This window comes from Aythya marila (genome assembly GCF_965140915.1).
Source record: "Aythya marila genome assembly, chromosome: 2".
Classification (NCBI taxonomy): Eukaryota; Metazoa; Chordata; class Aves; order Anseriformes; family Anatidae; genus Aythya; species Aythya marila.
In genome coordinates this window covers 11,322,676-11,338,608 of record NC_139043.1, presented here as the reverse complement: position 1 = coordinate 11,338,608, position 15,933 = coordinate 11,322,676, and the positions used below count along the sequence as shown (strand labels likewise).

General features: G+C 37.6%; 1 protein-coding gene across 3 annotated transcripts in view; it reads left to right on the top strand.

The window, feature by feature from the left end:
- The window catches only part of LARP4B (La ribonucleoprotein 4B), a 57,127-nt gene extending 42,337 nt beyond the window's left edge, over nt 1–14,790 (top strand). For 2 of the 3 annotated variants that reach the window (XM_082753696.1, XM_082753694.1), the window contains 7 exons: nt 928–1,034; nt 1,527–1,781; nt 2,771–2,816; nt 6,050–6,214; nt 9,202–9,326; nt 10,296–10,407; nt 10,913–14,790. In XM_082753696.1, coding sequence (XP_082609822.1) covers nt 928–1,034; nt 1,527–1,781; nt 2,771–2,816; nt 6,050–6,214; nt 9,202–9,326; nt 10,296–10,407; nt 10,913–11,197 — 1,095 coding nt within the window. In that variant the 3' untranslated portion in view covers nt 11,198–14,790. The remainder of the gene's footprint in view (nt 1–927; nt 1,035–1,526; nt 1,782–2,770; nt 2,817–6,049; nt 6,215–9,201; nt 9,327–10,295; nt 10,408–10,912) is intronic. The other variant, XM_082753695.1, reaches the window with a different exon arrangement.
- Nucleotides 14,791–15,933: the final 1,143 nt, after the last annotated feature.

Below are 15,933 nucleotides of genomic sequence, written 5' to 3'. Positions count from 1 at the left end.
GCATGTATAGGAAACTGTTAATCCCAGCTGTTTTGGAAGATGGAGTCTTTTTCATCATTTAATTATGTACAGAAAGAGTGCTATATTGAAGTTTATTCCTGAGTATGACGTAAACGTTAATTGAAAATAGTCTTACTCTTCTGCATTTTAGTTATTTCCAGGGAGAGAAGGCGATAAGCAAGCTTTTGCTATCACTAATGATACTTCCTAAATAAAACTCATTCATACTCTTAAAAAAAAAAAAAAAAAAAAAAAAAAAAAGTATGCTATGGAGGTTGGGGATGCTAATATGAATGTGCTTCAAATTGAGGTATCTTGTTAATATCAGATGTTGATATGCACCCACCCCCATAAAATCTTTTGCTAATGCATTTTCTTTTGGGAATGATACAGTAAGTTACATGTAGTTTAAATTAGTAAGATGCAAAAAGAATCAGGTCTATTTAACATCCAGTAGCTCTCTTGGCTTTATGTAGGTGTCATGTGGAAGATAACTAACTAGAATGAGGAACTAATGGAGAAGGTTTATTTTGAGTGATTTGCATATAAATAAGAAATATTTACATGTTGTGTACATTAGAGACTAACAATATATGGCTTCAGGGTTAGAGATGCTTCATAGTGTGGTCTGAAATAAGAGGAGTGTTGCTTACAGTTGAGAATTTTGGCTCAATATTTCTCAATACTTCTAACAAGTCATAGCTTGAATATATGTATATAGTGGCTGTGTTCTCAAAAAAACACAAACACCACAGCATTTTGTAAGGTGGTTACAAGGCACTGGGCAAACACTCTATTGCTGTTTGAGACATTCTCTTAAACACTGACCTGTGTAGAAGGATATAAAATAAAAGGCTTAGAGAAAATCGTACAAAGTTTGTTTATACTCATGAGCATGATATATATGTATGTTTGTTTGTTTTTTAGGTAACACCATTTCCAAATACTGGATTTATCAATGGGTTCACATCTCCAACCTTCAAGCCTGCTGCTTCTCCACTGACTACACTCAGACAGTATCCTCCCAGGAACAGGCAAGTTCAACTTTCTTTTAGCAATATACACACTGCTTTATTACCCAGTATGTGGGGTTTTAATCTACTCATCCTAGAAACACCACCTAACTTGAAAATATTTGTGAAACTGAACTTGGTACAAGGTTAAGTGACACCAAAGGCCAGATGGCGTTGCTATTGTTAGTGAACATGCTGCTTCTAATTGCAAATGGACTGTCTGAAAGCTGAGAACTTGTCTGTTCCATGATTTAATACGTTCAGATAAAATATTCTGAATGATGGCAAGTGACCAGCAGGATTATTGATCTAGCATTTTCAATTTCAAGTAGTTTTTAGTTAAGCCAGAGTTGAAAATAAAATGGAAGGGTTCACATGGCCTGTTGAAATGAATATTTAAAATTCCTGTAAATGAAACACTCAACAGAGGACCAAAGACTTTGCTTCTTCTGAATTCTGTGTATAGGCTTAGGCCTCATAGTATGTATGTTGAAATGACTTTTGAATTTGTAGGAATCCTAGCAAGTCCCATATACGACATACAATACCCAGTGCAGAAAGGGGACCTGGGCTTCTAGACAGTCCTACAATATTCAACTTTTCTGCTGATCGTTTAATCAATGGCGTCAGGAGTCCACAGACGCGGCAGCCGGGACAAAACAGGACACGGATGCAGAATGCTACTACGAGTTACACCAAGAGGGAAGTAGGAACTGGACGAATGGAACAGACCAGTGTGGACTCGTCTCCTGGATTAGGTAGAGGAAGGTGAGTGTGCTTCTGTAGATATCTGCTGAAGTACACACTATTGGTGCTGCTGCTCTTAGTAAAAGAGGAATGCTATCAGTGCTGTTCTCATTACTATTTTAATCTGAGACTCTCTCTTCAAACCTAAAATCTTGCAAAGTACTTCCTCTGAAGCCCTAAATAGAGGGGAAAAAAAAAAAAAAGTGAAGTGGAATTGCATACTTTCCTACCAAATGAAAGCCATTAAAGGCACCTGATGAACAACTTACATAGATCTAATCCTCCATGCTTTCTTTAGGTGTTGTAGGAAAGGTTTTTGCATGTTTGGCTTTAATGAAGCAGTTGTGCCATTCCATTGTCACAGTGTAGATCGTGCACCTGAAAGACCAGAATTTTACCCGTATTAGATGTTTACAACGTTCAAGATGATGGCTTTGTATGGAGGGATATGGAGGGAGGAAGAAGGATTACATGCAACTAAGAAAACCTATTGTTGTGCAGTTTGAGGGGGAGCTGAGGAGCTGAAAACTGATGGCACCAATTTTAATTAGAGAATTTAGCAGGTTAATCTTAGAATTTTTGAATCACGGGGCAGTTCTAATAAGTGATTTATAAAAGTACTTTCTTTAATGATGGTTGTGCTTTTGTTTCCAAGTAAACCATTTTGAGTCACTTACTGAATCAGAAGATAACTTGCATCTTTTGCAGATGATCCTACGTTAAACTTGTGTGTTTAAAAAAAATATATTTCCCCTGGCTATTCAAAGGTTTTGTCTAAGCATTATACATATTTGGCACCGAGATGCACTTTTAACTCAGGAATTACTTGCAAATAGTGTGTTATGCTGACTTGTATAAAGTCTGTGCCTTTATTTTAATGAGTTTGCTAACCTTTCCCTAAAACATTCTAGACAGGTTATTAAGAACTAAAGATAAATGAAATAGTGATTCAATTTAATTTCTCTATTCATGTAAAGGTGAGGTTCTGATAACTGTTTTCTTTCCCTTAGGAAAAACTCGTATGGCTACCGAAAGAAAAGGGAGGACAAGTTTACGGTGAGTTTTCATGATCGCATTCAATTATAATTAAAGTGGGGTAGCTAGGCAATAGTATGGATATTATGTGTAATAGCAGGTGAGATGAGCTATTGCAGAAGAACTTGTTTGACTGAAGATAGCTGATTAAATTCAATTGAGTTTACTGCATTTGGGTATCAGAGAACATTGTCCATTAATTCAAAAGTCAGCAAAAAGTTAAAATTACTCTTTTATCATGGCAAATGACTTCTACCTTACTTTTATTTTGTCAGTATGATTGACTGTTTGCATTCATGGAGGGCCAACTTTAGCCTAGCTTGAGATTTGATTATCATTCATGTAGACATTGAGTAGTTTACAGATCCATGTGTCACATAATGTATAGCTAGAATGTTAGCTATGAAGTGATCAGTTATTTCTTTAATACATCTCCCTGTTTCTCCCTTTCTACTTCCAACTCTGAGGAGAGTTCAAAAACAAAACAAACACAACAGTTTTAGTTCTCCTTGGAAGAAGGACAAAGCTGTTTTTTCAGGAACCATATCGTCATTCTTCATTTATAGGGAGGGTATGAGAGATTCTGCTTATGCAAGAGGCACTAAGGTGTTCAGGACCACTTGATAAGGGTGGATATGCTAACACTTGAAATACTGTGATTTTTGTGAACTTAAATTCAAGGTGGAGACCTAAATAAATACTTGAAAAGACTGGACTTAACTTCTTTCTTCTACCCACTAGCTATGTTTTAATAGTACTAGGGTTTGGTTAGCTAAAACCAGGCACTTCTCTGCAATTTATTTCTGCTTCACATTGCAAATTCATGAAATCTCACTGGATTATTTCATGATTCATGTTAGAGTTGCAGAGAAATGGCACTGCTTGAGCCATAATGCTTTCTCAGAAGTCTGAAATAATTGCATTTGCATATTGGTGCCTCCTGCTGTTGAGTAGTTTAATGGGACACAGATAAAAAAGAATGTCAAGGCTTTAGGAAGTATAACAGGGCAAGTGGTTCCTTTTGGTTCTTGTCAAACTTCTCAAAACTCAGTGAGATCAGATTACATGTAGGGTTCTCAGTACTTGTTTCTTCTGCTCTTTAAGAGCTGCTTGATGTTTTTTCCATCAATGATTTTTTTTCTTTTCTTTGAAAGAACAAGGAAGTGGTACAGGTTAGGCATGATGTATAAATGAGTGGCAAGAGCGAGGATTACCTGGGGCACTCTTACTGAACAAAGAGGCTCTTCAGATTCGGCTGACTTTAAAGGTTGTTTTAACTTTAAATGTAAAACTGACTTCTTTGGAAGTCAGGTCTACCAGTTCCCTTTTCTCAGCAGCAGGCTTTAACTGCAGCCTGTGTAGTCAGGTTCCTTCCAGTCTCTTGGCCCATGAATCTTTAGTCTCTGCTGTCCCATACTGCACCTTCAACAAAGGTGGGAGCAGCTGCATGCCCTCAGTACACTGTTAGGTAACATATCCTGAAGTGAAAGATTGACGTTTGACACCTTCAGAATCCAGGATCCTATTTCATGTGCAGTAGTTGTATATTGTATGTAGGACATCAGCACAGCCAGCTGTATTTGAAAGAAGAGATGACTTCTTTTAATTTTTAGAAGGAGCACTTACAGGAAGAATTCATCCTTGCTCAAGAAAGCACACGAAACCTGAAATCGATCAGTTTGTATCTGAGGCTACCCAGGGACATAAGCCAATTACTGAACTTGTATGAAGTTGACTTAAGAAATTTTATGCAGTTGGCAGCTTAAGTTATGTTTAAGTCTTTCCCAGTCCCTCTGATTCAAAATGTTAATATATCCACGTTAACTCTCTCTTACATATTTTAGGGGGATCTACTTTTTAGGAATATCTAAAGCAGTATCTATTACAGGACGTTAGTCCTATTTAAGAAAAAGTTCTCTGATTTGAAATACTGGCTTAAAAAGGAAAAGGTTGTCCCTCTTACAGTTTGAGCTGGATAAAGTGTAGTTTCTTTCTGTGACCCTTTGTTGGGTCACCTAGCTTCTATTTTTATATATTTGGGAGGCTTACAGCATTCATTGCTGTAACACTCTTGAATTCTGTCTTTGGAGGGGCATAATGCTGATTTAGTAGCAAACCTGAGGGTTGCAGTTGTTCTTGCTTCTGTGTCTGTTCTTTCCCTATTTACCAACTGATAGACCCTTCTTTTGGCATAAAAAGTAGTTTGTGAAAGGATCTCAAGGGTAGTTTTGTATGTCTATTGTTCTTCGTGAAAAAGGGGATAAAACAGTAAGTAATGCAACATTTTCCCTGTTCTGTCTATAAGCATTATTCTCACATTCAGCGATATACTAGGAACTGTTTCCCTTGTCAAAAATAGGGATCGTCTCAAAGACAACTTTGTACTTGCTATTTTGAAGCAGAGATCACGTTAGCACAGTCATGAAACAGTAACATCTGTTACATCTTTGTTTACATGATGTAGACAAAGTTAATGGGTAACTTAAGTTCCAGTATATAACAAAATGAATTTTAGTTTTTTGACAGAAATAGAAGTTTTACAAATTCAGTTTTACAAATTCTTACAAGCAGTTTCCATGAGTGATCTTTGCCCGAAGGACTCATTTAATTCTTGAACTGCTGTAGGTTATATGGATTTAAACCCAATAATGTTTTTGCCTGGAACTTTGTTTTTCTTAGGTTTAATTAGAAAAATTCATGTTTCAAAAATCGCTTTGATTATTTGCATTTTAAATGTGTACTCATATGGTCACTTAGTAAATTTGATGAAAATTGCCATCATCTACATTAAATGCAAGGCATGCTGTCTTGCCAATTTTTAATATATCCAAACTTGAATGATATAAGATTCTTGTTATCTCTTGCCTTTCACATAGAATGTTAACATCAACACATAAAGGGGCTTTATTTCTGAATTCTCACTGTATCATGATATCTAAAATGGTCTTTTTCATGTCAGTGTATTGTACATCCTGAAAGAAGGGTCAGGGAGAAGACTTAACTATACCAGTAGCATTACAGTTTATGCATGTGATGTTTTTAAAGATATTTATGCCATCCCATTTAAATTAAATTAAATATTTTAAAGGCACCAATGGAAAATGAATTCCTGGGTACTGTGATTTTCTTGGGAAGTGAGGTGGAGGGAGGTCTGCAGGGCTTTGCACATGTAAATCAAATGTAAAACATTTAGATTAATGATTTTCCTTTCTGTCATCCAGTGTGGTAACCTCAGCATGTTATTTCTGTTCCAGAGAGGCCAAACACAGTCTCCACCACCCCCAAAACCTCCGTCTCCTAGCTTTGAATTGGGTTTATCTAGCTTTCCTCCATTACCTGGGGCTGCTGGCAATTTAAAGACTGAAGACCTTTTTGAAAACAGACTGTCCAGTGTGGTAATAGGAACGTCAAAAGAAAGAGTGAGTAGTCAGTGTTTGTTTTCATTGGGAAAACAAAGAATTGCATATCTCTTGCTTTCAGATTTGGTGTCTTATGTAGAAAAGACATGGGTCGTGAGAAATGCTTTTAAAAAAACAGCTGTCAAATGTTGTGTGACTGCCTTCTGTATTTATATTTTGGAATTTGTTGGGTATTCTCTTTGAAACAGTGTGGAATACGTGCACCTGCACAAGTAGATTATCAGAGATTAGAAAATGTGCTCTTTACCGTTCCTGATTGCCTCAGCGTTTTTGATGGACCCATGTGAAAAATGATTAATTTTCCTCCTATTTGAAAGTCAAGACTTCTGAACTGTGTATAAAACACTTTCAAGTGACAAACTTTTAAGTGCTGAAATATAAAGAAGCTGCCTATGTAATCTTAATACACAAAGCATCACAGCTGGAGCAAGAACTGCTATCAAAACCAGCTGGTTCCAAGAGTTGTTGTGTCATATTGCACAAAGATTGTAACTATGATTTGTCAACCAAAGTTTGCTCTCTAGATACAGCGGAGATGCAGGTGAGAATTGATGTTCAGTAGCTGTTCGTAGATTTCATCCTTAGAACTGTCTTAGAACTGTGAGTGACAGTATGTTCTCTATTAAGAGTGATATGCCCTGTACACTACTGAACAGTCCAGGCTATGGAAGTTTATAATTTAAAATTTTTCTTAGCTGTAATGTTAATCTGTGTTTTGGTAGCTTTGCACCTCTATATCCAGGGGCTGACTTCTAAATGAAGAAGCTAACTGCTGGACATAGCAGTGTAAAGCAACCAAATGAACACCGAGATCTTCTGATTTTTCCTTTAAAACCTGAACTGTTGCACGTGTGTTTTCTTGTTGTCCAGGTATCAGAGGTTGTTAGGACATAGGCTGGTTAAGGAAAGAAGTAGCAGGGCGGTCTCCATCCAAGAGAAATTATACAGACATGGTATTTATTTTGTCTTCTGCACATGAGACAAGAGACAGCTGCATTCCAGGGCTGTGTTTAGAAGGAACATGCAGAATAGTGCCATGATAAGAGCAGTCTTCAATTTAATGTGTGCCAGTAATCTAGATTGTGATCTGTCCTTGGCAATCTGTGTACTTGTATTTTACCTATATTATTTCTAGAGTGGTTTTAGCTATTATATTTCATGTTCTAAATATAATTTCAGCAGTCACCAGCACTGCTACAATTTAAAACGTGTTGCTCCTCCTGTTACAAATCCAGTACTTGCTTTGCACTGTACTTAACCTAATGAATCTGCACTTCTCCCCTGTAGAGTCACTGAAGTGATACTGTGCAGGTACAATGCACTGACACATTTAAGTTTCCTTTGATTTCCTATTTTTATTTTTCTGGGTTCCATGAGTTAATGTCTGTACCATTGTGTGCAAGAGAGGAATTGCACTATTTCCATGTTGGCGTGAATAATAAGATAGCAGTAACTGGCTTCAAAGAGCAATTGTGTTCTACTAGCAAGGTTAACACTGGAATCTTGCCAGTTCATACAGGCTATTTTTCATCTTAATCTCAGCAATTTTTTGTTGCATGACATAGCTACGTAGTGCTGAATTAGATTTAGGCAGTGCTACTCCTGTTTGACAGATTGGCAAGACCTGTGTAAAGAAGCTAAGTGGACTTAGGTTTTATGATTTCCAGCAATTGTTACGGAGCCATCATATCTAGCTGCTCTTTAGATGTAGCTCTGGGGAATGGCAGGAGCTAATCATCCCATATTTTCTAACTGGGAAGCTGCACCTCTGTCAGATGAGAGGCTGAGAGTTTTGGCCTAGCAACAGCACTTGTATGTCTGCTTCACTTGAAGTTATTGTCAATTAACCATGTACCTACAAATTTCAATGGACTTGGGCCAGAATGCTCAGCAACTTCCAAATTCAAGACTAGGCACGTACTGTTACAGTGAGTATGACTAGTAGGAGCTGTTCCTTTATTTTTAAACATCTGCCTCATATGGTTCTACTTTTATTTCAAATAAAACCAGGCTTAAATACAGTGTAGTAATCTATGCTGCCTGATTTACGTGTCATCAAATACCATTTTCTTTTTTAGTAGTGACCACAGGAGTCTTGTGTTTTATGACCTTTGACTGCTGGCCTTAGGGGTAGAAGGATGGCTATTTTGTTCCTTCTGTGCTGGGGTTCCGCCATTGCTCTCCCTTCTTTCCAGTTCTGGTTCTAGAATCAGTCAGGTCAGAAGCAGTATGAAAAAACACTTTTTAAAGCACGTGAAATGGTTAAGTTATTAGAAATACATTTTTTAAATTAAAGTCTTGTTTTACTTCTTACTTTGTGACAACTTAAATTCATGTATGCATCTTGAATCTATCTGGCCTGTATCTAGAAACACAATCTCACTTGATATCAGAATAATCTTGTCAGGGCTGCAGAAAAAGCCTCTTCTCGTAGCAAATCACACTAAGCATAGAAAAGGGACTTTGAATTGATGGTCATATCCTAGTTCGCAAAAACTTCATTTTTTTTTTTTTTTTTTTAGAGTTGTTTTGCTTTTAGCAGCAGCTATCAGGATGGTGCTGAGTTAGAAGCTAGAACTTTGCAGAAGCTGTGTGTAACTCTGGGAGACTTTAGTCTTAATAAGCTAACTATGGGTATGGAAGGAGACACCAAGCTGCCTTTGTCACCACTGGATGCAAAATTCCAAGGTCAAAAGAAGTGATTTTGTCATCCAGATGTATCCCCCAGGGAAAAAAGTTTCAGACTCCCTTGCAAAAGAGCCTTGGTGTGATTTGTCAGTGTTCCTAAGTAATTGTAAAGGGAAAAAACTTTAGTTCCAATCCATGTATTGAACCCTTCCAATATAGGTAGCTAATTCTGTAGCTTCCTGTAGCTAATTCACAATTTGAAATCGACATATAAACTGTTTCCTGATTGCATTAATTTTCAGGCAAACCACGTTAATTGGATACTATGATTGCCCTTCTGTGCCTTTTTTCTCCTTCAGAACGTTAATGTGGATGCAAGTACAAACACTATTCCATCTGGAATTCCTCGGGAGCCATTGTTGCCAGTCTCTTCTACATTGCCCAGGACGTTTGAAAGGTCTCCTTCGCCAACCCAGTCTTCTGAGTAAGAACTTAATTGCACATCTGTAATTATTCTACTCTGTCATGTTTGCATTTGCTGTGATCAGAATGCAAGATGGAACACTGTAAATAGCTTTTAAAATATTGATGAAAGTAATTTTTTGTACTTGTAGTAAAGGCAATGAAACTTAATTTCTGAACATCGTATTATTATAATAGTGATCCAGACAGTCATTCAACAGACAAACGTTTAGTGTTGTATTTATGTTTAGTGTTGTATTTTAGCCTTAGCAAGTATTAAAAAATTACTGAGTACCTACTTCATTGTCTTGTATTTAGATAGCTTTGAAGCATGGGCAGTATCATTGTCCATACAGTAAAGAATTGTAGAACAGTTTGGGTTAGAAGTGACCTTAAAGATTGCCTAATTCCAACCCCATCAAGGGCAGGGACTCCTCCTGCTAGACCAGGTTACCCAGAGCCCCATCCAGCCTGGGCTTGAGTACATCCAGGGATGGGGCATCCATAGCTCCTCTGGGCAGCCTGTGCCAGCGCCTCACCACCCTTGGAGTGAGGAATTTCTTCCCAATATCTAATTTAAATCTCCCCTCCTTTTAGTTTAAAGCCATTATCCCCTGTCCTTGTCACTACACCCCCCAATAATGAGTCCCTCCCCAGCTTTCCTGAATGCCCCTTTAGGTACTGGAAGGCTGCTGTAAGGTCTCCCTGAACACCCTCAACTCCCTCAGTTTGTCTTCATAGGAGAAAAAGGAGTAACATAACTGACTATCAAAAGCTATCAGAATGTCACAAATACTAGGTCATGTCAAATTCCACACTAACATTTGTTTGATAGTGTTTTTTAAATGCAATGCTAGTCATAGCTACAATTTGCCTGGCACGCTATAACTTCACAGTCATACTCAGACAGTTTCAGAGCCATTACTAGATCAATCACTTATCCTGATGTTTCAGTTCTCGTGAGACTTTTTTCCTGCTGGATGCTTTACAGGGACTCCAAGGTTGTGGATAAACAGCAGAGAGAGACACAGAGTGCAGAAAGGCTTTCTTCTTCCACACTCAGTACTGCATGTAAATCGGTACAAGTCAACGGGGCTGCCACGGTAAGTGCCCTCACTACTTTACTTTCTCCTAATGATTCATTTTGGTGTATTTAACAGAATATCGCTTCTGTTGCTCTCCAATGCTGCTTGATCACGTGATGTGCAATTAACAGTTCAAAAATATTCAAGATTAACTTCCACTGAATGATAGCGCTACCTGAATTGTCGTCTGACTTGGTAGTTGCCTTGAGGTAGAAGTATTAATCTGTATGTTGATACCTAAACTGGAGTGTTCGTGCTGTTTCAGCTGTTTTAGTGTTTACCTGAATTTGAAGTATTTTCTCTGTCACAGTATCCCATTCTTCTGGAATAGTGTTCTGCATTTTCCCTTGTCTTGCACCTTTTCTGTACCACTTCTGTAAACTTCATATTGAAACTCTCACATGCATGTTTAAGCATGGCAGTTGCTTGTCACAAAAGGTTTTACCTTTTTTGTTCATTAAAGTAAATGATTTTTGCTCAGGATGCTTTAACTCTGCTGTCCTGTTTGCTGTTGATTTCCCAGGAACTGCGAAAACCTAGTTATGCAGAAATTTGCCAGAGAACAACTAAGGATCCTCCTACATTGCAACCCCAGAAAGAACAGAAGCCAAACACTGTAGCATGTGGGAAAGAAGAAAAAAAGCCCACAGAAACAATAGAGAAAAACAGAGAACCTCCTCCTGCGAAGTCACATCCTGGACAACCCAAAGACCAGAGGAGACAGTCAGGACGCAGATCGTCCCCTCCAGCTGTTGTTGGCAAACGTTTAAATAAAGAACAGAACACCCCTCCTAAATCTCCTCAGTGATGAAACTAACAACTGGGAGGGATTCAAAAAGAGGTCTGCTTCCCACAAATTAAACCCATGTTCCCACTAAGATACCTGAGAATGAGTTGCTGGTTAGGAGCTTGCAGTGATACTAGGCATATAACAATGCCTGCAAGTTATTTTTCTGTGAAATACTTTTTCCCCTCTTGAACAAACATTCTATTTTTTCTGGATATTTCTGGATAGTTGTTCTAAACCTTACCTTTAGGTTGGTGCTTAATTGGAGGTGAAGCTTAGTGTGATTATTTTTTTCAAGATGTAAAATATTTGTCTTAGAAAAAGAATCAACTTTTTATTAAGCCTCTCTGTGGCTGTGTGAGTGCAAGCTCTGTATAGTGAGTTTTTTTCTAAACTGTTAAGCAGAAATGTGCTGCTGCAATATTTTTAATAAACTGGTCTGCAAGTACATATCTAAAGTGTCCAAAAGACTGATAACGGCAGCTAGTGTGTAGGTGCAAGGAAGTAGATATATTTTACGAGTTAGTATGTGACCTTGAAGATTTTTTTTATTGGGCTGCTGTACTAAATGTCAGCAAATGAACTTGCACTTTTAGGTTAAACGAGTAGTTGTTTCTAGCGTTTTTAAAAATCGAATCTTTTTTTGATGTTTTGCACACAGAGAATGAATCCTACGGAGCACCATAGCAGTCTTTCTAAAATGTTTCCTTTTTTGACTTACTGCAAGCAAGTAACCATCTTCTCACTCCAGAATAAAACTGATATTATAATTTGCAAATACAAAGCACATTGTGAATAGAAAGAATTAAGTCTGTGAGCTTCTATGGTGGTGAAGCTTATTAGTGGATGTTATCAGGAGAAAGCACTGTAGCCTTCTTGTGATAACCTTAGCTTCCCTGTGCTTGTAAGGGAGTTAACTGAGTCAGCGCTGTATGTTCTGGTTACCCCTGTGCTCTGTGTAGACTTTTTTTTTTTAAACTCTACCCCAAGTGCTCTTTGAAAGAGTTCATATCTTAGTCAGCCTTGTGTTGACGTCTTCCTGTAACTACAAGCATTGGCATATGGATTTAAATTTTTCGAGCCGTGAGATAATGGTGTTTGTTTTGTGTGGTGGAGGAAGAGATCCCTGATATTTACCTCTGGGATGAGGTTTCTCACACTTACTTTAGAAGTGATGCGCTTTCTGAAGGACAAGGATGCACTAAATTAGCAAGTTTCTAATAAAGTTGAATATAAATTATTTTTGTTTTAAAATGCCTAAAGCTTTTCTTTAAGTGTTTAAACTGCAGGAAGTTCAGACTAAACTCATTCCTGCTGACTATGACAGTACAGTTTATTCCACAAAAATGTTTATTTAAACAACTGATTTTTTTAAAGAATTATTTCCATCCAATATTTAAAGACTTGAATTTTATTTAAACTTGAAAATGACTTTGCCTTAACTTTTGTACAAGACAGCTTAGAGTTAATGAGGTCTGACCCCATTGAGGGTTAGCAAGAGTGGAATACAGAATTACTCAGTTACAGTATGTATCTATTGTCACTGGTCTTACTGGGTAAACATACTGTAGTACAGGAACTAGCAGCAGTTTTTGTAATATACCTTAAAGATCTTAAACAGTTGATCTTTTTCAGATTGTTGAAAAATCTGTAAATGCAAATAGTCAATACTGTATTAAATATGTGCACTTGGAAGTGTGTGCTTTGCTTGTACAGTTGTAAATAATCAGAACATATAAAAAGGTACCCTAAAGAAAAAAATCTGATAAAAATTATTGATATTATAAATGTTGCTGTTGAGCTGGATGTAGATAAACTAAATGTTGTGGTTTGAATATTACTTTAATTTGTTGTTTTTTCTTTTTCTTATTTTATTCTGGTGTGCTGAACTGACTCTGCCTCTTCACTGCAAAAGGGAAACGGAACGAAAAGTCTTATTTGAAAGCCCTCAAATGTTTTCCTAAATCCCTCTAAAAAACAAGTGATTTAACCAATTCCAAAGTTTTCTGCAATGTAAATATTGAATTTTAGCAGTCAAACTGTAATTTTAAGTCGTTAATAAAATCAAATTTAATTGGAAAAATCTTTAGACTGCTAAGAAAATATACACTGAAGCTTATTTGTCTGCTTTCGAGAGTATCAGTGCTTTCCTAAGTATGATTCATAGAACTGTAAAGTAACTGTAGAAGTTAACTCCTGATAAATTTCCTATTAAAAGCATCAATCGGTAACTAGTTGACCTAAATCCAGCCTGTTGTATGCTGCAGAATTGGTTAAAATAGAGCATGCTGGAATCCGCTGATTTTTCTCGTTTAAAAAGCGCACTTTGTGAATGCTGTGGGAGGAGATAGGACTCTGACAACATCACCAAAACTGCTCAGCCAGTTCTGTCATTGGATTTTAACATGCTTATCCTTTCCCCGGTGGCAGTGAAAGTGGTAGCTAGATTTGTGTATGGTTTAGGCCGGCTGTATGGTTCATTTTGTTTGTCTGCTGAAAGTGAAAGGCTTACCAGCTGCAAACAATCACAAGTGGTTACTTACGGCGACTGTGTACAGCTAGTCATAATGCTCAACTGGTACATAAGGTAATATATTGAGACCAGCAGGATGTGTTGTGCTGTTCTGATGTATTCTGCTGCCATTTGTGCTAGGTCAATACACTGTAATTACTGCTTACCCAGCAACAGTCTGTTGCATCGAAAGTTTAAATCTTCCTCTGATGTGGTTTTTATAGCTTTTTTTAAAAGAAAAAAAAAAAAAGGTGACACGCCAAATAGCTGTGTAATGTACAACTTATCCTTACTGCATTTTACTTGGAGATTTTTTTTCCACTCGATGACAAAATGGAGCTTTCGGAGTAGAGTTGTGAAGTTGCATGCAGACTGTTGCTACGATACATGGAGATAATAAAATGTGGCTTTTAAAATGAAAAACCTCCCCAAAGCAGTAGCTGAGTTAAAGGTTCAGGGATACAGTAATTAAAATTGGCATTCTACCTTGTGGGATTGTGTGGTGATGCTCTTCATTTTGCAAACAAGCTAAAACGGGATCTGAGACTCTTCTTCCAGGAATTAAAAAAAAAAAAAAAAAGTTGCTTTTTAAACTTTGTGTAATCTTGTTTCAGATCAGTCCCCCACCACGACATTTGTCACTTGCCACGTGGAAACGTATGAACGGTGGCAATTTTCTTCGGTTGCTGCTTTATCCTCTTAAAGACTTTAGCAGTTGGCACAGAAGGGCCCTTGTTTGAGCGTGGTGCAGTGTATCTCAAGCAACAGCTGACTGTAATGGTGCATACCTATCTCTGTATCTCCTTCAGCTAGCTACAGTTAGGGATTTTTATGTGCTTTGTAACCTATTACACTAATAGCAGCAGACAATCGAAGATTTCTAAGGAGACCTAACAGCTGCCAATTCATGAAATAGAAGTGTAATATGGAAGCCTTCTTGAGGGTTTTTGTTTTTGTTCTTCTTCCATTAAGACTGGAATCAAGCTTACATGTAAACTATCAGTAATTTAAGTTTCCTTTTGTGTCATAAAATGTAAAACTGTCTAATTTGAAAAAAAAAAATATGTAGGTTATGAAAAATAAAGATTTAGGCACTGTTGAATTCCTGATTTTTTTAATTAAACCTTTCTTCAGCAGTATTTTATTACCTTTTGTCTTTTGCTCCCATTTTTGGAAATTCTTTATTTCTAATTTTGGGAAAAAAAAAATTTCTTTCTTTCCTGTTCAGCACAGCTGCTGTAACCATCACCTAGGGCTATGTAGCAGCAGGAGCAAATAATATCACTGGTGGAGGCAGCAATATCTCTTAGTTAACTGTGATTAACTTGAGGGTGGGAATAAAGGGGTGGGAGCTAACATGAAGCTTTGATTACAAGGGGTTCTTGTCTTTATTAATGCTTTCCTCAGAGTCTGTCAACGTACATGATCCCTGGCACATTGGGCACTGTGGGCTTATGAATGACAGCAAACCTTGGTGTGTCAGCTAAACACTAGGTTTGGTCCTCGTGTGGACCACGTTGAAGATGACCAATTTTAATGCCACAATAGGGGAACTTAGTCCCCTATTACCTAACGTGTAGAAATGCACAAACTCATCAGCGTTGTGGCCACAGTATTGATGTAGTTCCTCAGGGCCCTCCCTGCTTGGGGGAAATCAGGGATTGATTTACTCACAACAGAACTGGGCAGTGTCCCATTCATGCAAGTTTCCCCCAGTATGAAGTGACACATGACAGCTGCCCCCATGTTCATGCTGAAGAAACAGTTTATTTTCCTACAGGGCATGAGGAGAAATAGCAACTGGGGAAGATTAAATGCAATTGAGTATCCAGACAGTATTTACTGTCACAGAAACCTCTTGTATTTTGATCCTGGGGCTTCTTTAAAATGTCATAAAATGTTTTCTCTACACTTTCTAATGTGCTTTTACTTCTCAAAATCCTGGAAACCTCTTGGTCTACCTGCTTTTATGGCCTGGCTTTATGGGTGTAATGGCTTGAGTCAGGGAAGTGATTTCAACTAAAAGTTAGCTGGTGGAAGTAATGTTACCTGCTTATCTCTGTGTTTGGAGGGAGCTGTACAGTGGGGTAGAGCCCTGATGCCAGCCGGTCATGGTAGCTGAGTTGTTGCCTCATGAAACTTAAAACGTGGCTACACATCTTTCACCTAATTCAGTGATCGACGTAAGTTGATCAAACCAATTCTGGGTGGAATGCTAATAGCAAACTATTATGCTAAATAAGCA